The sequence below is a fragment of the Pieris brassicae genome, chromosome 1 (genome assembly GCF_905147105.1).
Source record: "Pieris brassicae chromosome 1, ilPieBrab1.1, whole genome shotgun sequence".
Classification (NCBI taxonomy): domain Eukaryota; kingdom Metazoa; phylum Arthropoda; class Insecta; order Lepidoptera; family Pieridae; genus Pieris; species Pieris brassicae.
In genome coordinates this window covers 1,720,750-1,746,279 of record NC_059665.1, presented here as the reverse complement: position 1 = coordinate 1,746,279, position 25,530 = coordinate 1,720,750, and the positions used below count along the sequence as shown (strand labels likewise).

At 34.9% G+C, this 25,530-nt stretch overlaps 1 protein-coding gene across 12 annotated transcripts in view; it reads right to left on the bottom strand.

Moving 5' to 3' along the window:
* Positions 1 to 25,420, bottom strand: part of LOC123720678 — a 113,536-nt gene extending 88,116 nt beyond the window's left edge. For 7 of the 12 annotated variants that reach the window (XM_045677423.1, XM_045656141.1, XM_045655966.1 and 4 more), the window contains exons 1-3: positions 25,348 to 25,420; positions 22,034 to 24,528; positions 21,597 to 21,831 (exon numbers count right to left, since the gene is read on the bottom strand). In XM_045677423.1, coding sequence (XP_045533379.1) covers positions 21,597 to 21,698 — 102 coding nt within the window. In that variant the 5' untranslated portion in view covers positions 21,699 to 21,831; positions 22,034 to 24,528; positions 25,348 to 25,420. Of the gene's footprint in view, positions 1 to 21,596; positions 21,914 to 21,935; positions 22,004 to 22,033; positions 24,529 to 25,347 lie in introns of those variants that run through there. The other 5 variants (XM_045677505.1, XM_045677665.1, XM_045655880.1 and 2 more) reach the window with 5 other exon arrangements.
* Positions 25,421 to 25,530: the final 110 nt, after the last annotated feature.

Here is a 25,530-nt window from a genome sequence, read left to right as displayed (position 1 = left end):
TTTTTAAGTCTTTAATTAAATTACTAAGTTATTAAGTTGTCTTTGTATATTTTCTGCCAGCAATAGAAGACTGGACCTGCAACTGAATTTCATCCTCACACGCCAAGGTAGATTACCAAGTACAATCAGTCCTCGACAACCATCGCTCCACAACTGAGCGTTTCTTATCCTGCCGAGCACCACCACTATGTGCACAGCTGCCCACGGAAGTACTTCTGAACCATTTCGACATTCAAGAAAAGAGCGTATGATGAGCCTCCAGCCTCCTGTTTTATAAAAAGAAGCACCAATTATAGACCAGCCTCTCACAAGGGTGGTCAATGTCTGCAGCATGTAAACCTAAAATTATTGTATTGGCAAATAAACTTTATTAATATTATATATCTATTAATAAACGAGCGTTTTAAAGACATTTTCCGCGACTATCACTACGTTTAATCGGCCGTCAAGATAATGTGATGCTGGTGTCAGCAACTTAAAGCTTCGTTGAGCTAATTTTTCGTTAATGTTGTGTTTTTTAATTCATTCATGTTGCTTTAAGCTTATGTGGCCTTAGGCCCTATGTGGGTATGTAAAGCGAGACACCGAGACGAGTGGAAGCTTTTAGAAGAGGCCTATGTCCAAGAACGAGCTGTAAAATATAAATTAACCGGCTTGCCGATTAGTTATAAGTTTTAAATACTTCACTTTTTTATGTACTAGGATAAGTATTTTACAGCAATAAAGGCAGTAACACACTCGTGAGAAATGCGGAACTATATCAGCAATCAAGAAATGCACACATAATTGTATAAATATCTGGAAGTTAATTATTTACAGTATTAATAAACAAATGCTTTCAAATTTCAAAGATTCTTCAAGCTTTTAAGCTGCATTGCAATTTGAATTTATTTGGCACGTTTTGGCATGTATTCAAATACTTTGACAAACTTCAAGGTAGAATGATAAAATATTACAAATAATTTCTTTGAAATTTGAAATTATATTGTATTGTTACGCATTTAGTACGTGCTGATAATAATTAAAACGACGTTTACGAGAAAATAGTTTATTTTTATATATTTGTATAAGTATATATAGATATAGAATATATATAGTACAAATATTTTTTTTTATTAGGAGTTGCAGCTCCTTACAAACGTTGTGTAAAACAAAAACTTGGCGATTAAAAAGTGTGGCTGAGAGTATATTGCCAGTTCTTCCCTTCCGTTCTTCTTCATTTAATAACTGGCAGCATTTCATATACATTTATGTTTTTGACGTTGACAAGTGTACATAGTTACCTATATGAATAAATGATTTTGAATTTGAATGGTTGATATACGAGGTAGGCAAATTAGCAGTTTCCTTAAAGATAGCAAACCTTTAGTATAGGGTGTAAACGTTAAAATATATTAAATGTAATCGGCACATTTATTAGCCGGAAATATTTGTATTATGTTTTTAATAGAACAATTACCATAATACCTCAACCGATTTCAAAAATTCTCCTGACTAAGCTGCAACATAGACCACGGAGTAGTTGTTAAATCAATTTGTTATTTTAAGATTCACTTCTTCACACACTTCAAGATTATTGATGGAAAGCCCATTTATTAAAGAATTATTATACTAACACCAATAAGACAGCTATACAGTGATAAGGGCTATTTTATTTAGAACCTCCTTACCTCCTGTAAACGGGCACACCTCACAGTTTATCTTTTATTTAATTTAAATACAAGTCAACGACAAACAAATACAGAATGGCACGGAATGGTAATACAATACGGAATAGCAAACGCCAAAACGCCAAGGCCCCAATTGAACCCACAACCTGGTAAAAAAGAAAGTAAAAAAATAAATCAGTGGCGCTACAACATTTTTAGGTCTGGGCCTCAGGTTTTTTTTATCTGTTTCATGATCATTTGTTAATTTTATAGGCAAGGTGATCCACTTCCTGTGACTTGTCTTTGACCCACAAAGACAACGGCGTGCGTTAGGCCGTTGTCTTTGTGGGTCAAAGACAAGTCGGCTTGCCGGTATTTTACGCAGGGATAATGTACATTTCTAACATGGAAGTTTTTGAAATCGTTACAACCATTTCCTATACTACTCTTACGTTTACACGATCACACTACACTTAGTTAAATGTATTGAATTTTTATCGTTTGTTCCCTTTTGTAAATTTTTGAACCTTTTTTAAATATTATGTATTTTTTGTGTAATTGTTTGTTATTAAATATATTTTATTTTTAGCGAAACTTTAAGTTTACGAAATAAATAAATTACGCAACAATGAAGTTACATTTATACGGTCACGTCAAATATAACGTTTACTTAATACTTTATCAGTTCCAAATCTTTTACGTGTTCGCCGGTATTTTAAAATTTAATTCAAGGCTTTTAAACGCATATTATAAATAATTATGAGCCAAAGACACCCGCCTGCGCCAATTTATTTTATTCGTTGGCCTAGTGGTATCAACATGTCATCTGTCTCTGGGGTCGAGCCCCGGCTGTGCACCAATGGACTTACTGTATATGTACGCATTTAAATCTCGATCGTACGGTGAAGTAAAACATCGTGAGGAATCAACGCTGTGTGTTAGGTACAAATCTACACATACCTAAACGGTTGTAGCGCCATTCGTATGTATATACGGCGATAATATTGTTCATAATTATAATATAATAAAAGATACGTAATATATTATGATATGTAAAAATGCAATGAAAATTACTGTGGCTCACTAAAAAAGGCTGGAAAGCACGAAATCTGTCTCATAAATTACTATTCTTAAAAAGTGCTTATGATGCACGCCTTATTGGGGAGTTATGGCGCAACCACAGCTAAATATTATAAGGAGCACAGTAATAAGTTACATATAGCTATAGTTATGTCTAAATGCAATTCCATAGGTGAGATTTTTATTCGTTAATTAATAAAGACACTCACCAATAAAGCTTTCAATGTTTTTGTATTCTGGCTCACAAGAGCTGTTTGTATACGATGTAAGTATATATTTTTTATTAATTGTAAGTTTTATTATAGAATTATCGTGTAGGTTTAGTTCTGTCGTATTAGTATAACTTGTAAAGACAGTATATGTGGGAAATATGTGTCTAGTACCAAAGATTTTTTTTCTGAGAAAAAACAGCGGTATCACGTGATTGGTTGGCTTTTGATTAATCACAATCAAACGACGTAATGTATTCGTTTTTCTAACTCTCTCGTGTGTGAGTTTTTTATGTATTGTATTTTAAAGAAAAAAATCAGAACTCAAATACACTTAATTAAAAGCTACCCCACGTAGTCTTTCGAAGTCTTACGTAATTGATGTAATTAAGGGCAATATAACTGTTACAATTAAAATCAAAGGCAGTAGACTGTGTCTGCAATTGTAACTCAATAAACCTAGCGGAAAAGATGAAAGGAAAGGCGCTGAGGTAACAAGTGTGAATTTTCTATTACTTGTGGATTTATAATAACGATATTCATTGTTTATCAATATATTTAGTAAACTTCCTCCAATGCTCATTGAGCAAATGAAGGCTTAAAAATATTTACATGAGGACCACGTGATTGTCGTGGACAAGAGCTCAAGCGGGGTTCCATGCTTTCAAAAGAAATGATGGTGATACAAGTACTGGACTCGATCTGCTCTATATAATACTACAAAAGCAAACGGTCTGTTACGGATACTTGATGTGTCAAGTATGAAAAGTAAAAAAGGGACCGCAAGGATAGAAGACATTACAAAGAGTCTTTGAAAGGACAAGTGGAGTGTGACACACCTTGCGAGGAGCTGAGGAGTGAAACTGTAATGAGTTAGACCCAAAATTGTAGAAAGAAAAAGGCGGATAGTACAAGAGATGGGAAGGTGAAATAAAACTGGTTGCAGGCTAGGTTTGTTCAAGAGTGCAGAATGAAAGGGACTGGAGATGACTTGGTTTTTATTAAAAGAACATAGGGCAAACGGGTAGGCTCATCTGATGTTAAGTTATACCGCCGCCCAAGGACACTCCTAATGCCAGAAGGCTCGGGAGTGCATTTCTGGTCCTTCGAGTACTTGTCCGAAATAAAGGATGTTTTTATTTTATTTTTATTTACGGTTCAATACAATGTCAGATTCTACACCGCGCCATCTTGGTTCTAACTTGTAATTGGGGCCGTCGTGCCTGCAGTGCCTTGGTGAATGGATCGTTCACGTTGGATAAAGCTCACAACTTTATTCCTCCACAAGCTTATGGAACAATGACAGTTTAACAAAAGTTTACTCAAAAGGCGTTTTTTGTTTGATTAAAGCTCAATCGGCTTTTGTCGAAATATGAACAAAGTCTATTATTAACACAAATATTTTTTTTTAAGTGAAACATCTATAGGCGTCTATGGTAATTTTTTTACGAATACGTCACGAAGATGTGCAGCGTTTTGATGATGATAAGGTATTTCCGAACCAATTCGACTTAGGGTCCTTCATGACAAGTGCTTACCAATTTTTAAAAGGCCGGCAACGCACCTGCGAGCCTACTGGCATTGACAGCGCCATGAGCGACGGTATTACCTAACATCAGGCCCATCATGACCGTTACATTAAAAAAAATCTTTACGTCGATTATACGATGATATACACATATATATCTATTGCGCCGCTAATGATTCATATAGTTTCGTATGATGTAAGCATCGGTCACGACATGGGATAATTAATGATATTAAAGTGTTTGCGTTACATTCATTAAAAGCATCGCATAGCGGCGCAATAGATATATATGTGTATATCATCGAATAATCGACGTAAAGATTTTTTTTAATATAACGGTCATGATGGGCCTGATGTTAGGTAATACCGTCGCTCATGGCGCTGTCAATGCCAGAAGGCTCGCAGGTGCGTTGCCGGCCTTTTAAAAATTGGTAAGCACTTGTCATGAAGGACCCTAAGTCGAATTGGTTCGGAAATACCTTATCATCATCAAAACGCTGCACATCTTCGTGACGTATTCGAAAAAAATTACCATAGACGCCTATAGATGTTTCACTTAAAAAAAAATATTTGTGTTAATAATAGACTTTGTTCATATTTCGACAAAAGCCGATTGAGCTTTAATCAAACAAAAAACGCCTTTTGAGTAAACTTTTGTTAAACTGTCATTGTTCCATAAGTTTGTGGAGGAATAAAGTTGTGAGCTTTATCCAACGTGAACGATCCATTCACCAAGGCACTGCAGGCACGACGGCCCCAATTACAAGTTAGAACCAAGATGGCGCGGTGTAGAATCTGACGTATTGTATTGAACTGTATTCAAAATTATGTCTAAAGCTTGGTAAGTCGGTCATACTTATAGAAATGAATGGTATAGACTAGTGTTTCCCAAGGTCAAGGTTTCCTCTCCACGCCCCATAGGAGGGCAATTTGATTTTCAAGGGAATTTTTAGAAAATTATTTGGAATTTGAATCGTGATATGTTTTGAATATTTCCTTTCTACGTCCCTAACGTTTTTCGTTGTATGTATGTTATGGAATTTTAGAAAGGCTTAGATGGTACACAAAAACGCTTAGGAAACACTGGTATAGACTGTAGACCAGTGGTCCCAACGTGACACAGGGGAGCAATATGATTGTTATGCTATTCGAATACTTAAACAATTTCCTAGTAATTTCATCCTAAAGCCCATCATATGGGTTTCTTTAGTGAATATTTTTTTGTAATATTAAAAATGATGTTAATTAGGGGGGGGGGGGGAATAAGTATATTAGAAAGGCTAAGGTGGGCACATAAAGCTTGGTAATCATTGCTATACAGAGGCGTAGAGAAATTGGAAAATTCAGGAGGAATCCTTTACCCTAAAGGGGTCCATGCCGTCCATGCTGTAAAAGTAACCACGAAGTAATGACAATAATTAACGTAGACTAAGTGTAAAACAAAAAAATTAACACTCATGTAACTTTATTTATTTATTAATACAATTTTTTATTGCAATGAATGCAATAAAAATAAAAGAAACACAATACATAAATATTACAAGGGATGCATACAGGCGGTCTTATCGCTAATAAGAGTTCACTTTAAGGCAACCCTAGTAAGAGAAAAACTAATAAAATAAAAATGATGAATGCAAGAAGTGCAGAACTAAATGTTACATAAAAAAATATAGAACCTTAATCTAAAGTAATACTGAAGTGAAACTTCTTTATGAGCTTATTTTTCAAAAAATGATCTACTATATGCAATATTTACAGAAATTGGTTAAATAAAGTTAAATAAGATAAAGTTTAACAAAACTTTTATATTAATAGACATATAAGAATTTCATTAATTGTAATAGATTTATTACTATCATTGTTATCGTTATTATATATTTTTGCTATTAATGGATTCGAATCTCTTCGAATCAACCGTGGACAAGAAACTATGGCACGTAACGGGAAAATGTGACGCGTAACCCAAAAATGTGACGGTATTTTTTTTTCCAATGCCAATAAAGGAGTTTCACTTCAAAAATGTAATTTTGTTTACTTTTTATAGAATGGAATTAATGTGGCTTCATACTATTATCAAAACGGGCATCGCAGTTGATCTAGAAATTCCATTTTCGTGATAAAAAGTAATAAGTAGAAAGCCGGTATAGGATAGTATTGATTACAGTCATTACAGGTGGTTGTAGATGCATCTTATAATAACTACTTACGCTCAGTAAGCAGTAATATTATGCAGAGCTTTCTCTCATATCTAGGATAACCATTGCTGTTGCACTCGCAAGACCTATAACCTAGAGATGAGTTATTCCACATTTTACGTCTTCACGAGTCGTGGTGTTTTAAACGCAACAAATTTTAGTTCGGTTAATATGACAAGTTAAATTCCAATATTCCCTTATTAACAGTACCCAGAAATGTTTCTGATCCCGCTGCGGTAGTCTTTCTGAAATCTTTTCATCATCACCCTAACTTTTCGTAAATGTTTCAACATTTTTGTATATATTATGTATTCCTTCTTCAAATATATCTTTAGTATAATTGTTTTTTGTGATCTAATAATAATCCTTTATTTGCCAAGATATTGGTACAGTGGTTAGATCGATCAATTAGTAATATCCGCACAATCAGCCATAAATAAATAAACATGCAAATGTCATATAAATTTTTACAACGTCTTATTAGAATATAAAATAATGTCAAGGTTTTAATTATTTACAATCAGTGTCAAATCTATGGTCCAAAAATACGCCATCGCCAAGGCACTTTGCCTTTTAAAATTCAATTAGCTTCTCCTTGAAAGAACTACATGACAGTGATCTATAATTTATATTATATATATATTTATGATACCTATAGGATTACCATGGTACACCAAGTTCAGCCGGCAGCCAAGAAAAGTATATGGCACTGTAACTGCTTTTGACATAAGTTATATATCTGTCTCGATTCTGAAGCTCAACTTTAAAGCTCCCTAGTGTGGGGACTAGCGTTAGATAAATTTTGCCACAACCATATTTTTGTAATAAACAAAATTTTATTATTATTTGTAATTGTTTTTTTAATGTTCTTCTTTTATTCCCTATACAAGGTTAATTTTTCGTTTTCTTCTAGATGTTTCACTTTGTTTTCTACTTTAGCTTTTCAGCAAAACTGTTTTGGTATACGAGTAGTATGTGTGTTTATCTTCCAATCTTACAGTATTATGTTATTATGTTTATTGTGATGTCTTTGGTAGCACAAATACCATTTCTTCTCTAACCAGAGCTTTTGATAAATTTGATAAAAATAATGAAAATGTTTTAATTGGATTGAAGTCACACCAAAGTTGACATAATAAATCTATAGAAGATAAAAATGTTGAATCCAACTTTTTGTGTGCGATTTGTGAAGAACAATGAAACAATGCGTTATAGAGAAAGTTTTATCATTAATTCCGGGTGCTATACAGAAAATATATTTTTCTCAATTATAAGTAATGAAAATCTCTTTCTATCATTTAATGTTTTATAGTTTCGCAGTTTTATATTAAAGCACATATCAGCCGTAAAAAAATAACTTATTATTTCATGGACTCCACTTTTAATTTAGATAATGCACTTTTCTACTAAACTCTAAAATAGTTTAGTCCTTTAGAACACTGAACACAGATCCTTATCTAGTAACGTTGTCTTTTTCCTGTTTTTTATTATGAAAGGCAACACTCCTTTTGTTTTTTTTTATTATAGGCAACACTCGTGTTCACTAAAGCCATATTTTTGGTAAGTTTCCATAGAACTTCTTTTACGGATATAAAACATGATTCTTATTACGTTAAGGGATCTTTACATCGTTGGGAGACAGACTTGTTATATAAATCTAATTTAAATAATAATATAATATTTAAATCTAATCTGAGTTATATATAATGTATGGCCGAGCAAAAGACGATGTCAAGATGGGATGTCGTTGATCCCTTGGATGATGGGACGGGCTTTGGTATGAGATGCTACTTGTGTGGACACGTTTGCCTCGTCTCACTTCCCTCGGACGCGCAAAGAAGCTGGGAGCAAAAAAATTACTGTGCACAAGCGCTACTTAAAGGGCGCCTGGAGGTAGTTCCGGTGACACCCAGGGCTGGTGTTTGCCTAGCTCTTCGAATAAGTATCGCAATACAGCGAGGAAAATCTTGTATTAGAAAATACTTGGTATTTAGCCATGGGCCAAATTTTTAAATTTGTTTTAATAATTGCTATAGTCTATATTTGCGTACAACATGCAACATTTTCTCTGATTAATATTAATAAAGGAACTTTAAAGCATTGTTTTATATTTCAGACAATCTCCGCCATTACAATCTCAACGAGACGAAATTACCTCAACGATTTTGCCATTCATCGTACACAAGAGCTTTTGTTCCAATAAAACAGTACAAGCAGTTAGAGATGTACAAATTGACTTTCAGACGGTTAGACAAATTGTCGTGAACGCAGTTACGGCGAGTCTCCGTGACTACGCTCACCACACGGCTTTATTTCGCGGACAAAATCTTTCTAAATAAATCTAAAACGTCAACTGTAAACTTGTAATAGCTTTCAACGCTGGAAGTATAACCTTGAAAGCGTTTACATTCATAGTGACTCCAGCTATAAACCAGTATAAGGTATATAATATTATAGAGTGCTGTAGCTGCCATATATGGACCGGAAGATTACATTGATTGATTGTGACAGATCATCGTGGTACACTTGACATTAGTAATAATAGCAATTGTCTTGTTATTTTTTTAGGATAGGGGAGCCTACGGGACGCCCAAAAATTATCAATGCCCATTTTAGAGGGTGCGTTGCCCACCTTTTAGGGAGGAGTATGCTCTCATTTTATTTTTCACTTAACCTGAGATTTATACTTGATACCTCCCCATATTAAAAATTGACTTAATCAGCGCCGAAGGTGTTTATGGTCACCGCAGTAGTGCAGATATCGTGCGATCATAATAAAACCTTTTAAAATACAAAAGTTTCGGACACAAATTGTGCCAAATTCTACACCACAACAGTTTCACCATTGTATAAAATAAAATTATAAATAAAAATATTATTAATAATTCAATGGTACCACAACTAATGAGTCTTGGCCTAACATAATATTCGTTTATTTGTTAGTAGTCGTAAAGGTAGGTGATCAGCCTTTTGTGTCTGATTCTCGGGTGTAAAACATATACGATGCATAGATGGAGCAATTTGCATTTTTGAAGTTGAAGTTGAAGAAACTTCTCTATCGGCGTTGGAAAACAATTTACCGTCACATTTTTAGATTACGCGCCATCTTTTTTTTGTCCCTACCACGGTTACGAAGCCATTAATAAGAAAAATAACGATTAAAATGATAGTAATAATTATATTACATTAATGAATCTAACTATAATAATTTTATTATTATTCGTATTTATGTCTGTGATAATAAAAGCCAAAGTTAACCAATTTCTGTAAACTTGTATATAGTAGATCATTTTTCGAAAAATAAGGTCATAAAGAATTTTCAGTTGTGTACGCCCGCACACATATTTTTCATCCAACTTTGATTATGTTCCCTTTCAAGTGGTACCGTATGGTTAAAGCGCAGGCCTCTGTCTAGCGTTATGCCTAGGTACTTAGCCTCCGTGGACCATGGGATCTCGACTCCAAGCAGCTGTAGAGGTGGTGGTTTCTTGCGGCGGGAAGCTGATCGCCTGGGTCTTATTTGCGTTGACGGCCAGCCTCCAGTCGTCCAACCACTGAGGGAGAGCGTCCAGCGCCCTCTGTACCTTTGTCGTGGCGTGTCGCTTGTGAAGGGAGCTGCCGCTGCTGCTGCTAATATGCGGTGTCGTCTGCGTACAGGGCGACCGACGCCTCCCGTGGCGGGGATGTCGTCGGTGTAGATTGAGTAGAGTGTCGGCGCTAGGCAACTGCCTTGGGGTACTCCTGCTGCGATGGGGCGTTGAGAGGAGCGGGCGTCTTCGACCGAGACGAAGAACGATCGGCTTCGGAGATAGGAGCATATCAGGGCTATAAGCCTCCGTGGTAGATCCAGAGTCTTCACTTTCTCTAGTAACCCGGCGTGCCAGACTCTGTCGAAGGCCTTTTCCATGTCTAGGAACACGGCCGTTACTGCACATTTTTTGTTTAGGGCTGTGGTGCAGTCGTGCAGTACCTTCGTGAGTTGGAGTGTAGTCGAGTGCTCCGCTCGGAAGCCGAATTGTTCAGGGCGCGGCGTGAAGTGCTTATGTATGTGTGGCAGCATGAGTCCCTCGAACAGTTTGCACTGCGTCGACAGTAGGGAGATGGGCCTGTAGCTGCTTGGAGCAGGATGTTCTTACCCTGTTTCGGGAGGAGGATGACCTTTGCTACCTTCCAGGATTCGGGGAAGTGCGTGTGGCGTGCGATGGCGGTATATAGGCGTGCCAACGAGGCAAGCATCCTTTTGGATAAGTGTCGCAGAGCTAGGTTTGGGATGCCGTCGGGCCCTGGGGGCGTTCGGTTGTTTACGAGTTGTTACGAATTGACTCGAACATCTTCCCGAAGTGGGATGGTCGAGTCGGAGGAGGGAGTTGTGATTATAAAAGAGGTTGTGACACATGCGCACAGGCCTTTTCTTTGCACAAGTTTGAAGTTATTACAGTTCACGTAAAATCAGTGAAGTAAATTATAGTGAATTAAGTCATCATTGAAGTGTTTAATTTCCTACCCTAAGAACTAAATCAACTACCGCTAACATTTGTATGTTGGAAATAAGTTTAATTTTAATCCTGGCAAATATTTAATTAAATTATTAATGACATCATTGGTATCATTGGAATGGTTATCGCTCTGGAATTCGGTCACATATATCGCTACACAAGACCTAAGAGTTCAGTATCAAGATATGGTTAACGTAACCCTGATGCTGTATATCATATAAATTTGTGTATTTATGCTATTTATCCATCACAGAAGGAAAAGTAATTAGATCCAGTGAAATCGATACGGCAGATATGACTCACTACGAGGGAAAAAGCAATAAAGTTTGTCGTATTTTGATCTTGCCGTAATGTTTGGTTCTATTTTGTTAGTTTTTTACTTTATTATTGAGATATTGTTTTAATATAACAAGTGAAGCATGGTGTGATGTGTGCAGTTCCTTAAAATGCCCTTGTGAACCTATAACTGGTTTTTCAAGAGGAGGAGGAGGAGGTTTTCAACAAGAGGATTATAAATAGTGGTGCTGAGTTCTTTTTTCTCATTCTACATGAATCCCACATACATGACAATTCATATAATACTAGCAGACCCGACAAACGTCGTGTCTTAACTATGAATGATCAACATTTGAATTGGTATAATTAACCAAAAAAATATTTTTTTGCCGCATATATAAATAGTTTTGTTGGTATTCCGACACTGGAACAGGCGGCATGGAAGAGCCATGTGCAAATCATGGGCTTTCAAGTTTAATGCCACAAACAATTAGCGACTGCCCTTGAGATTTATTTATCTACATTGCAAATGCCAGCCGCACTGGAAATGGATTGAGTATTCTTACATTTTCTAACTATCCGCACAATTTCTTATTTTTTCTTTCATGAGAACCTTCTCCTGACAATAACAAACACACCAAAAAAACAAATAGCAAAATCGGTCCAGCCGTTCATGCGTGATGCCGTGACCAAGGGAAATAGGAATTAACTTATATATATAGCTCTAAGGATCGCAAAGTCGCTCTAAAGTCAAAAAAGTTAAATCTAAACGAATTGACTTTTTATCTATTAGACCTATTAAAAAGGCACTTACGAAAGTCAAAATTACAACTTTAAAAAAAAACACTCTTGTTACCCCTTCGAAAAGCTTTCATATGGAGACGTATGGGCAAGAAACTCCATACTTACACTTCTAAAATAGTTTCTACAATATTTTATATACATAGATTTGATAATTATATGTGAAGACCATGTATCTAGAATTGAAAATACAGATTTTACATTATTATATAAAAAAAGTAATTAACATACAGTCAGACAATGTGGAGCTACGTCAAAGTTGAAAAAATACAAATATAATAAACCTATATTTCGTCTAGTTTGATTGTCCTATGGAGCAGTTCCAGCATGTTTCCAAGCCCCCGGCATACTCGCACCAAATTAAGCGAGAATTGATTGAAGATTGAATTGATAAAATTTCAAAAGAAAAGTGTATTAAAATTGTAACGTTTCAAGTGTTCCACTTCACCATTATATATTTTTTGAGATTTGTACTAAAGCCGTTTTTTAATGTCTTTTATGATAATAAGAGCTTTTATACTCCGTCTATATTCCGGTGGAAAATTAGTATCTGAGTTACAACATTGATAATAATCTCACGGAACAAACACAGACGACATTGCCAAACACGTTTCGCATACACCTTGCTAGAATATTTGCCAGCGGCATTCGTCTGAAGTGTGTGGTCGCCGGCGGCTCTTTAACTATGTATTGGTTAGTGCAGTTAAATCTGAATAGAGACAGCGATCCTGACTTCAATACCCAGTTTTTGTGATGCCAAGTTTGCTAGATATGATCTACTAAAAGCTCTCACCGCTGCTGGTCCGGAGGCCATAAAGGATTGTACTGGATCGTTAATAATACTGTCATTTTACAAGCAATTACATTTGCAAATGCTTTACGCGCTATCGTGAGACTGTAACCTTTGGAGAATTGTCTCCCAGTCGTATTTTATTACGTGAAAGTCACGCGTTACAAGATCCTCGTCTATTTGCTTTTTATTGGAGATCGCATTTACAAAGGTAAATTAATCTACCACAAAAGGGAAAGTTTCGCATGGCTCACAATTCACATCGCTCAGCTAATGTATTGTGGAGCAATTTGTAAGTCACCTGCAGCTCACTCGCCATGTGGTGATGCAAGGTATTGTTTTTGATCGCATCCATGAGTGGAATCTCGTAATCATTTATTCAATTTGATATATTTGTTTGTGTATTGAAATATTAGTCTTAAGACAAACGTTTATCTTAAATGCTATGTTCAAGCAAATAAACGCGCGACGACACAACCTTTTCAAAACCTTATTTTTATTTATCATTCGCATATTTGTTGCTACTTCCTTGTGCCATTATTGTACAATAAATTTATTTTTCTTAAATAATTAAAATATAATATCTAAATAGCCTTGATTACAATGCACAGCCATTACACACCCATAACCACTCATAGCCGCGATGAAGGCTGGTAACCTGGTAACATAGGACTTCTGACCTATTATAGGCATCAGCCTCTCACAGTGATTGTTAATACCAATCGGCATGTAAATCTTTAAAATGTTGTGAAGAGTGAAAAAAACTTTATTAGTAAAAAAGAGTCAAAATTGGGATCTTTTGCTTATTGTTTTGTCATTTAAATTGCACCAAAACGTTAATGATCCATGATTAAATTTATATAGAAGTTTCAGACAAAAGCTAACATTGTTAAGATTATAAAAGAAAGAATTCTTCACAGGAAAGCGGTGAACCGCAGCAATGTAAGATAATACTGAGGCTTTTTGCACACGTAGGCCTATTTTTAAATGTCCAGGCTTTGTGTTGTTTTTATAACGAGCATATTTCTTGACGTATACTCATTATAACATATTTGTTAAATTTGAAACTTTCTGCAATATGATTTTGATTTCTCGACGATAAGAATGCGTTTTGTTGTGCATTCAAAAAATTTCAGTTACACCATATATACACTTAGCCCTGTCGCATATGGAATGAGCAGCGTATGTAAATAGGTCGCTCGAGCTGCCCATCCCGCTGCTATTGCCTGCCGCTTCCTCAAGTATTTCACGAAAGCAAGAAATATTTAGGACAATATTTCTGGCATCAAGAGGAGCTAGGGCTATGTTTATAAAAGATGTAATGCACCAATATATTTTACACTTTTTAATATATTTATACTATTATAACAGCAGAGGTAGTATGCACATCTTAAGTGGCCAGAAGGTAGTAATTTCTTAAAAAACCCTAAGTTTAATTGGTTGGGAAATACTTCAATGGGTTAATTCTCCGCGGCGAGGAATTGGTTTGCTGAAGATCACCCATAATAATTAATTCGCCTTAATATCTGTGAAGTCTTATTTAAACGAAAGTAAAAATACATTTTAATTTATACGCCAATTTATCCGAAAAACTTGATGGCACCTTTTACGTAAATTTTTTACACTTACTTTAACTTTCTCATTCGATTACATAAAGGACCAGTCCCTAAAAGGGCAAGATTTATTGATAGACCGACGTTTACGCAACGGAGAAATTTTACTGGTTTTTTAAGTCTCAATGCAATGGATACATACAAATCTAAATTCGCAATATTGCTCGTAATAAAGAGTTTTGTAGTAATCTTCTATTAGACTTGAGACATAAACATATATACGAGGTTTATGCTTATTTTGTATTATTTAATAAGTACGAAAATAAACTTATAATTATCTCGATTTTTTACGACCCATTTTAATTTATTTTTATTCGTATATTACAACGTAGAAATAACATTAATATAATAACTAAAATATATTATTAAAAGGAGTCCCATTAGGCAAGGTTCCGAAGATACCGGCAGCTTTCTCCCTTTGAATAGCTAGTGTACCACAAGGAACGGTTCGGTGGCCGTCGATACACAATCTTATACTAAAATAATAAGTCCTGAGTATATACCTCGTTACAATATCTTCTTACCAGGAAGAAAGGCACACAATATTATCAGCCGTAAGGATTTGGAGAAATTCTATTAGTTTGGGAACAAAGAGAGGTTAGACTGATGCTAATACCTTGCCTCACGTTAGTTCTCAAAAACGCACTAAACACTCACTATAAAATTTTAAATAGTCGACGTAACTATTATCAATTATAATTAACAAAAAGTATATATCAAAATAAAAATATGTCTAACGTAACCCGAGTAAATCTCAACAATGACTCAACTAATAAATGTGACGATCGGCCGAAAAAAAATATTTGGGATCACCCTCATCAAAAATTATTAAATCGAAATTATGTATTTCGAACAGCTTGATTCTTTGTCCGAGATAGCTGCCAGCTTTCGGTCCCTGACTAACCTTTTTGCTATTTCGTTAAATAGCACTCCACGGACAAAGGCTCTCGACAAATGGGACGAACTCATATTCGAAGCCTAGACCCCTGTATTTGCATGCTTTAGCTTTTTCAGCCGCTGAACACGCCGCACCAGCTCTGTCGTGGTTCCATGTAGATGGGAAGGGGCCAGCGTGTCTGAACAGGTTGCATCCCATACCAGCACCAGGCCCATCTTCCATGGAATCAAACTGATACCGTCTGGTCTCTTTCCATCGTCTCTTGCAATACCAGTCGGCTCAACCAGGAATATGGAGATATATATATATATTATACGAGGCAAAAATCATTATTTTTAGTTAGCATGAAAACTTTTGGAGAATATTTTTCATACAGAGACTTCGTTCAAGAAAAGAGCAATTCTTAAAAGGCCGGAAGTTTGATGTATTTTAGAACCTAGCATTAACTGTAATTAAGATTACCTGTAAGTTTGTTTTAATGTTAGTAAGTCTATATATATATAAAGAGCAGTGTTGGCCTTGCTTCAGCATGCGACTCTCATCCCTGAGGTCGGAGGTTCAATCCCCGGCTGTGCACCAATGGATTTTCTTATATGCGCATTTAACATTAGCTCAAACGATGAAGGAAAAACATCGTGAAGAAACCGGCTTGCCTTAGACCCAAACAGTCGACGGCTTGCGTCAGGCACAGAAGGCTGATCACATACTTGCCTATTCGATTAACAAATGATCATGAAACAGATACAGAAATCTGAGGCCCAGACCTAAGAAGGCTGTAGCGCCATTGATTTATTATTTTTTATGAAATTTAGTTAGGCACTTTACCCTTAGTATTTCTTTTTTCTTTATTAGAGCTGCCTGGAAGAGATCGCGTGTATGCGATAAAGCTCCTTAGTAATTTATTTTATCTATATAATATGTACTATTCATGCAACAAGGTGTGAACCTTTATACATAACTCTACTGTACGTGTGTACATCACTGAACACCTCTTGAACAGTTGGACCGATTTGAATGAATATTTTAGGTGGCGCCCTGATTTTAGATTCACAAATAATCCCAGCAGATGTCGCTGCAATCGTTATTTATGTTATTTATGCTGCAACTAAACAGTTGGTTTTCAGATACGAGTCTCGGAAAGCTTAACTGGTAGAGCTGTTGGCGCGTAACCAAACGATCTGGATTTGATTCCCAGTCTGAGCCGGCCGAATTATTCTTCGTTTGTCGAAAAATATTTCCACTGAGTAATGTTTTATGATTATATAAACATTTCATGAATTTAAAAGAACAAATTATATGCTCAAGATGGCGTTACAAGGCTTTTAAATAAATAATTAGCTGGATTACATAAGCGCAACTGTCTTTATGGTAAACTGAACATCTTAATAGAAGGCATAAAGCATATCAGAAAGTGTAGAGCTACGCACTAACACTATTTCGACATTTAGGGAAAGACTTGGCGTTGATGCTTAGCGCTACTGACTTCTGTATGTCCAAACCCTGTAATCCTAAACAATTAATCAAAGATTTAAACTGTATAGCTGAAATAAGGGACCTTTTAATAGGGCTAGAAACGTATTTCACATTGATTATTTATAGGTTGGGACATAGAATCCATTGCACAGCCGGGATTCGAACAGCATTGAGACTTTACTACGCTGAAGAATGTCGACAAAGCTCACATCGCTTTAAGATTTAAAAAAAAAGCAGTTTATTAATTCATGCATTAAGCATAAATGTGGATGATTAATAAAGGCTTTTAAGTAAAAAAAATTAAACCCGTCTCAGTGTTCCCACTTCCCCCAGGGCACTTCCATAACAAACTTATAAGTCATTCCGTAACAAGAATTTACAATAAGAGAATATGTCATAATAACTAGACTAGGCGTCACCAAAACTAAGACTATTAGTATCTGTGAGGTACACAGATTAGGTGGGTATATTTTATAATATATATCAGCCTTAGAGTTGGTCGACTTTTTTATATTTTTTTCCTATATGTATATAATATAGATATCCTCGCATTAACTCGGTCGTAGCCCGATGTTAGGCTAAAGCTTTTCGGTAAAAGGACTTTTAAATGCAAAAAGCTTACTTGTAGATATTGATGTCTTTTAAGAAACATCACTTTGCTCTATTATCAATAGTTTCTACAGCGTACCTTCCTTGAGGAATTTTTATTTGTCTTGTCTTGTAAATCCATTGGTGCACAGCTGGCACGGAACCTACGACCTTAGAGATGGAAGTCGCACGCTGAAGCCATTAGGCCAACACAACTCTATAAACTATATCCAGTCAAAGTTTTTTAATAGATCCAGTAGTTTCATAGGCTATTTAATACACACAATCTTTATAATAGTATATAAATACTAGCTGCAACAGCGAACTTCGTTTCTCCTTAATGTGATTTGAGTTAGCCTACCTGTTTAGTACATACCAACATGGAACATTATTATGCTACCCGAACCGAACCGAACAGTCACTGCTGTTCGGTTTTCCGTAATGAAAACTTTTTAGGATTTTAAGTGAATTTTTCTCTATACACGTATACACCTCAGAGTTCAAGTTATCTAATTAACAAATAAAATATAGGGCTTGATAGTAGAGGGGTGAAAATTAAGAGTTATATGTGTTTTTGTATGTTGTATCATAAAGCATAAAAAAAATGTTATCAAAAAATTTTTTTTTTGGTGTGGGCACCCTTTATCACTTAGGAGTTTGAAAGATAGATAGTAACCGATTCTCAGATTTACTTAATATGCATAAAAAAATTCATAAGAAACGGTTGATCCGTTTCGGAGGAGTATGGGAACGAACATTTTGACACGACACACATAATACAACTACAAAAATGTTTATTTAGTTTGGAGTACACATTCTTTGATATTTCTCCGTCAACACAAGTAAATTACGCAAATACATGAACATAGACATTCTATTAAATAATTACATTTTGTTGTAAAATCGTTAAAAGCACGCGAAAAGGTTAAATATGATATCAATGCTTAGAGAAGCCTTAAAATACCAGTTTTGGGTTATTTAAATAGCGGTGATGAATCAGAAACTGGTTCGCTTGCATCATTCCGTCTAAGGCTTTGAAAATTTTAATATAGTGAACTTTGCCCGCCGCATCCGTTAGGTCTTTATCAATCTCTGCCATATTAAATAAACTTCGTTAATGTGGTAAGTAATCACCCTATAACGCGGTTACAATATTCCATATAACGCAACAAGTTATATTTCTGTAGTGTGAAATTTCACAATGATTTGTCAATTCTATAATTAGTTTTCGTGTTGTTGAAAAATTAAACAAAATAAATTTATTAAATTGTTCAAAAATACGATTTTACGAAAATTATCCAACAAAGACATTTCCTATGACGCGGTCCGAGTCTACTGGGTTATATTGTATTATTATCAGAAACTATTAAATTGTATATTGTAAGCGCAAAAAAAGAACTATAAAGGTAAACAATTACTTAGATAAAAATGGAACAAAACAAAGCAATTAAAACATATTTAGACATTGTAATAGACAAGGTTAATTGGTTCAAAGGTCTTAAAAAACAAAGGGCATTTTTTTTTAAATTGTCCATTGTCAAAGACAGAATTTAACAATTTTTTTTTTTAATTTAACTAGAGCCTAAGAAGATCTAGCCTAACTTTAGAATAATAGGTGAGATAAGACTAAATTTACTAAAGGATTTTTAACATAAGCACTACTATCAATCTTATGCTCGGTTCACATTATTCCAGTCCAGTAATCCAGTGAGTCATTCCAGTCCAGTGCTGGACTGGAATGGAACGTCCACATTATTCCAGTCATTCAAAAGCTGTTCAAGGGGAAGACACTGTAGCAATCAGAATAATTTCGGTAAGAGCAGTTATTACGAACGGGGCCGTACTAGTATAAGTCCCCCCCCTCCCTCCTCTTGTCAGCAAAAGAAAGGAAAATTCTCAAAAATAATAGTACATAAACATATTATTTTTTTGTGGGAATCCTCGAAAATGTTCTCGTTTTTCAAGCATAGACAATGTCGACGTAATCACCAAATAAGAAAATCAGAAACCCCCCCCCCTGTACTTTGCTTACATAAAACATGAATGGTCCCAAAGTTAGGGATACGATGTGAACAGGTAATGCTTGTACAGTAGATTTAAAGAAAGATAGAGACGGAACTAAGTGGAAAAGGACTTGAAGTGAATTCCATAAATTGCCTTCGTAAATACTTAAAAATCAATCCTAACAAAATATATGGGCCGCTGAATATATAACATAGAAGATCGGCACGAATTTTTTTTAAAGTTGCAAGTTCACATATTCATAACAATTATTTCCCTCAGGAATCTATGTAAAGAGTTATATCACTTAGACGTTTGGTGCAATTAACTGAACCACGAAACCGGCAACAGTTGCCAGATACAAAATAAATTGCATTTGTATTTATAATCTATGTTACACATCTCTCCTAACATCATTCAACCCTAGTCACGCTTGGAAAGTTAGAAAACGGGCCTTTATTTTTAATTGGATTCTGTAAATATCGATTGATTTTGCGATTAATTGAATAAATTAGATTGTGTACCAATACTGATGACTGCCTTGAATTCGTTACTGTTTAATAAAATATTGTGTAAATGTTTAATATATATACAAACAATTCTATCAAGAAAGTTTTATTTGACTGTGTTTATTCGCTTAAAATCAATTTCTCTTTATATTTTTTTCATTTTAAACGTCCACATGTCTAATTTATTTAAAAATTAAATTAAAACGAATTTAAAAAGTTTTGTCCCTGTGGTAGTGTTTATTTAACGCTGGCAGCATTTACTATTGCGATACTTATTCGTTGAGTCAGGACAGCACCAGCTCTGGGGTGATAGTAATAGTTACTTATTTACGATGTTATACAGCATTTGCTACTAACACATTTTGTCGACTTTACACGCGTTTTAATTTAATATAAGTATAAATAAAAGACTATATGTTACTCAACACGATTATAAAACTTATATTTACAGAAAAACATTATTTGATTTTTTGTTGTTCTTTTGAGGCAAGATGATTTGTCAGAGAATGAATTGACCGAGTTTTTTGAAGCCAAGGCTGTCTGTAAACTACATTTCCGTGACAAAAATGTCGTGTTTGATTAAAGGATCGTTTTAATGAAAGACAGGTGCATGCGCACGTGTGCTTAAACAAGTGAACTGCTAAAGTTTTGGTAACACTTTTTCTACCAAGACGCTGGATCGTTTAGGATTTGATTGTTGGTACTGAATCTTGATTTCTAAGTATGGATAATATCTAAAGACATGTGGACAGACATGAAAGCAATAGAGATTTTAAAATGTTATAAGAGTATCGAGCCTGGTATGTATTATTGAAGTCGTGCTGTTGATGAAAACGACATAGTTGGCGAGTCTTAAGGCATTTTGAATTATACCTTTTAACGGAATTTTCTATTATGAGACTCAGTTCTTGTTTCTCGTGAACGTGACTAGAATGACAAACATTAACAAGCCAAGTATAGAAAGATTGCACTTTAGGTGAGGAATTTTAAACGATATTTATGTTATTTTTATATTCGTGGAATAAAAAAGAAACTCGCTCTGATTGAAACTTCGCGTTACATTAAAATAATAAAATAAAAAGGAGGGCAACTGGCCTTATCATTTGAGCGATTCAAAGCAACCACTGTGATGGAAAAAAATAACGTTTTAGTGCCATGGGTTTTTACTCATGTATGCCTTAAAATGCTAAGAAAATTCGTTGATTTTATGTCAACTGATTTTGCCGCATCTTAACTCAAAAGGGAAATTAAGGTAAGCGCAAAAAGTACAAAACTTCATAAGACATATTTACGATTTCATATTGACATAGTGACTTAAACAAAACTAATGGAACAAAGCAAAGTAAATCATGTAAACAAAAAGGGACAATAATAAAAAAACGTAGACATGAAAAAGAGTATGCAAGATCCATGATCACGATAATTTCATGTAAAAATAATATAAACAAAAGTATTACTGTGTCTTGACTTGATGATGAGACTGCACTTACCTTCTTTGTGGAACCATTGTAACTGCTTGCGAGGCTCTCTGCGTCATAATGACGCGTAAATCCATAAGGGCCCGGATAATCCCGGGACACACATTGCCCCATAAGCTCGTCACCACTCACAACATTTATAAACAATCACATCTAGCAATTCTTATCACAATGTTTTTGGTCTGTAGTCTGTTAAGGAATATTTTTTTTATTAGACAATAGAATGATGCTTAATATAAATGCTAATCTGTCCGGAAATCGGAAATTGTTTTAATTAGTACAATAGACAAAGAATTTCAATTATTTGGAGGTTATTTTAACAAAAACAAACTTTAAAAAATACATAATTACCTCGAAACGACGAGTTAAGACTTAAAGAATTTTATTTGGTTACTTTTTTAGTAAAAAAAGGTATAAAAATTAAAATAACGTATATTTATAATAAATACCGTCTACAATCCTAAAGTATTGAACACGTACGATTATGTAGACCGAATATTGAATAAATTATTAAATTAGACAATGTTTTTATTTTATATCGCCAACGGTCAAAACACATATTAAACAATATTAAACACATGCGCAAGCGCGTTGCGCGCGCTACGCCTTGAGCCCGACTGCATGTTGATTGGTCGATAAACGACCATCGCAGCCCACACACCCGCGGTGTAATCAGATTTATGGTTATAACAGTATATCTACTGATATTTTCAATTATTTATTTTATTCGCTTGCAAAGCGACGCAAAGGAAGTTTATCGTCCTAAATTATAAAACACTACCTACGCCAATCTTGCTTGCCTAACATCCGCTTAAAACTCTGGCTTCTATTGTGTAAAAATATTTATTTAAATATTTGCCTAGTCCTAGACTAGGACCACTTATTATATATTTATTTCGTTATAACATACACCAATCCAGCTAATATTAATTATATACAACAAAAAAATACTCAGTCAACTCAATTACATAGTGTGTTAGCGGTGGCTAGCTCTAGGTGATGTTAGTTATTTCGACTATGTATTTGGGTGTCGTTCAAACCAGAATATAAGTGCGTGCCCTATTTCAGATAGTGGACAAAATATATTTGATTTTTATATGTTTTTAATATAATTAACTATTAAAAGATGTCATGTGGAATATGGTATAAAGGTTGCAGCTCCATACAAACAATATGTAAAACCAAACCTTGGCGATTAAAAAGAGTAGCGGAGAGTTTATTGACAGCCCTCGTCCGTTTTCCACCCTTGATTTGAGAACTGACACTAAATGTAAAATTAGAAGCATTTAGCATTATTTATGTATTTCTTTATTGACGTTCATAAATGAACATTGTGTTATCTAAATCAATAAACATTTGAATAATTGAATTTAAATTTAGCCGACGACATCACTCGTCGGTGCAGAAGGAGTATATCAGCATTACACTGAATAAATACCCAAAGATGGAATACACAATAAGTGCAAAAAGGTTCATACATTTACGAAAGCCAAAGATAAGTAAAAATAATTAAATAGGTAATATCTAATTCGGCAGTGCTGTGTGATAATGTAAAAGGGTATGTGCGTGAGCGTGTGTATAATTCTACTGTTTTCTCAAGTGGCATCTACTGTTATTTATATCAGCACTGGAGAGCAGCTGATGCGATGCGTCGTCAAAATACGGACCAACAACGATAATATGTTCAACGTCTGTGGAGTGTGACTCATTTTATTTTTTATCCTACCACCTAATATTTTAGACTACAACAATTAACTCATTTTTTCTTTATTATTTAAGTTTAGAACGATTCCATAGAGTCAATAGTTCCTTTAATAATGATTAATCGCCCACATAGCGGCAAAACCTTCTCTTCACATCACTGAAGCAGTCAGAAATGGTTTATGCAGAATTAGTGGGAGTTATTCTGGAAGATTATCATACCAATACTTATTGGGTCGCAGAGCCAGCGAAGTGAATAAAAAAACCTAATCTAATAAGGAATAAAGTTATATAAAATCAATATTGAATTAAACTTTTATTAACAGAAAACGTTAAAGACGTTATTGAAGCTGATAAAATAACATTATTAATGATATAATATGAAGAACGATAACTCTACTTTTTAAGCGTTGCCTTTAAAGCATTGCTGTAAGCAGATTTTATCAAACGCTTTATCCCTAACATAAAACAGAAAATAACGTGTTTTAATATTAGTTGTAGTTTTGCACTTATTTAATTTTCCCAATAATAGTTGTATGGAAGTGATTGCTTATAAACAAAAGGCCGTTGCCCTCCTTATCATTGAAATATAGTATTTTACTGGTTTTGTGAAGCAATGAAAAGCGAAATAAATATACTTTTTAACGCCTTGTAAAAAAATGGTTGCTTCCAAACATTACGTAGTACAGGTATAATTTGTAGTACACATCTGTGTGTTTGGATTAAATACAGAAATAGATGGGCATGTGTAATTAGTGTATGACACCAACGTACCATTACCAAGCCGGAGACACATATAATAATTTTTACAACCAGGGACTTTTGTATCGGGGAATCTACCAACCGCCCAACACACAGGTGTACAAGAAAAATTTAATTCACAATCTCTAGAAGCCGGATTGAATAAACTGTTCCCAGGACATTTAATTGGATTTTCAAAGATTGCACCGTTTATATAAATGCAATCAATATATCCAGAACAATTTGTCGAAAGATCCGGAATCCGGCCGACTGCTGTGCAAACCTTCGCTCTATTGCAGGTGTAATTAGTCGTACACTGCGCCGTAGTTGGATTAAACAGAGATGTGCTGGGACAAGTATAGTTGTAATGTACATAGCTTCCATTCCACGGTAAATATACACACATGTAATAGGATTTACATAGTGGGTCGTCTAGATGTGGAAATCGTCCGTTGCCTGTACAACTGTAAGCTGCGTTGGCGTACCAAACGCAGCATAAACTCTGCGAAAGAAAATCGTAATATTAGCTGTTGAAAAAGATAAGAAATTAACGGTTTGATGATACAAAGAGCACGACCGACTATCAAGAGTCAAGAAGCCAGTAGAAGTTTATACAGAGCGAGAATAAAAAGATTAGGAAGAGAAAGAGTTGAGAGAAAGTGGAAACTTTACCGTAACCTTCACTGTTCAATAAATAAACCATCCTCGGCGCTGCGACCATAAGGTCTGAGCTTTAGATTTTTGTTTCTGTTTCGAGATCATTCGTTTTTTCCAATAGGCATGTAGGTGATCAGCCTTCTGTGCCTGACACATACCGTCGACTTTTTGAGTCTAAGGCAGGCCGATTTCCTGACGATGTTACGAGTAAAGACGAGTATTCAACGTACATAAAGTTAATTGCAAACCGGGGTTCCAACCAACAAGCCCAAGGATGACAGTATGCTAAAGCCACTAGGCTAGAACTGCTCTTAAGGTATAAGGCAAGATATACATATAAAAGATTATTTTTATAAAACATAATTAATAAGAAAAACCCCGTTTGTTGCTCTCCTGCTCAATTAAACCGGGATAATACCGAGAAAATAACCGCCTTTTAAGTTTATAAAGATAAAAGAAATATGACTGGGAAACGAAAATGGCGGCTTTATCTAAATTTGATTTAAATTTAGTAAATTTTGATTGCTCCTTTAGATTTTTGATTCGAGGAATTTTATGAAAAAAAATTTTTTTTTTGTTTATGGGCCCATACTAAGATTACAGGTTACTTTGAAAAAATCATCTAACGGTAAAAAAAAAAAAAGTTATCCAATTACGCACTTACCACAAAACCAATAATGTAAAGTTTCCACATCATATTTAATTATGAATTGATCGCAATTTCCCTCGTTATAAATATGTTAGATAATAATCTTGGGTTATATATAATTTCATTATACTAATGTCTTCACTAGAAGTGCCCACGATTTTGTCCGCGTGTCAATAATATATAATACCGAACGGAATA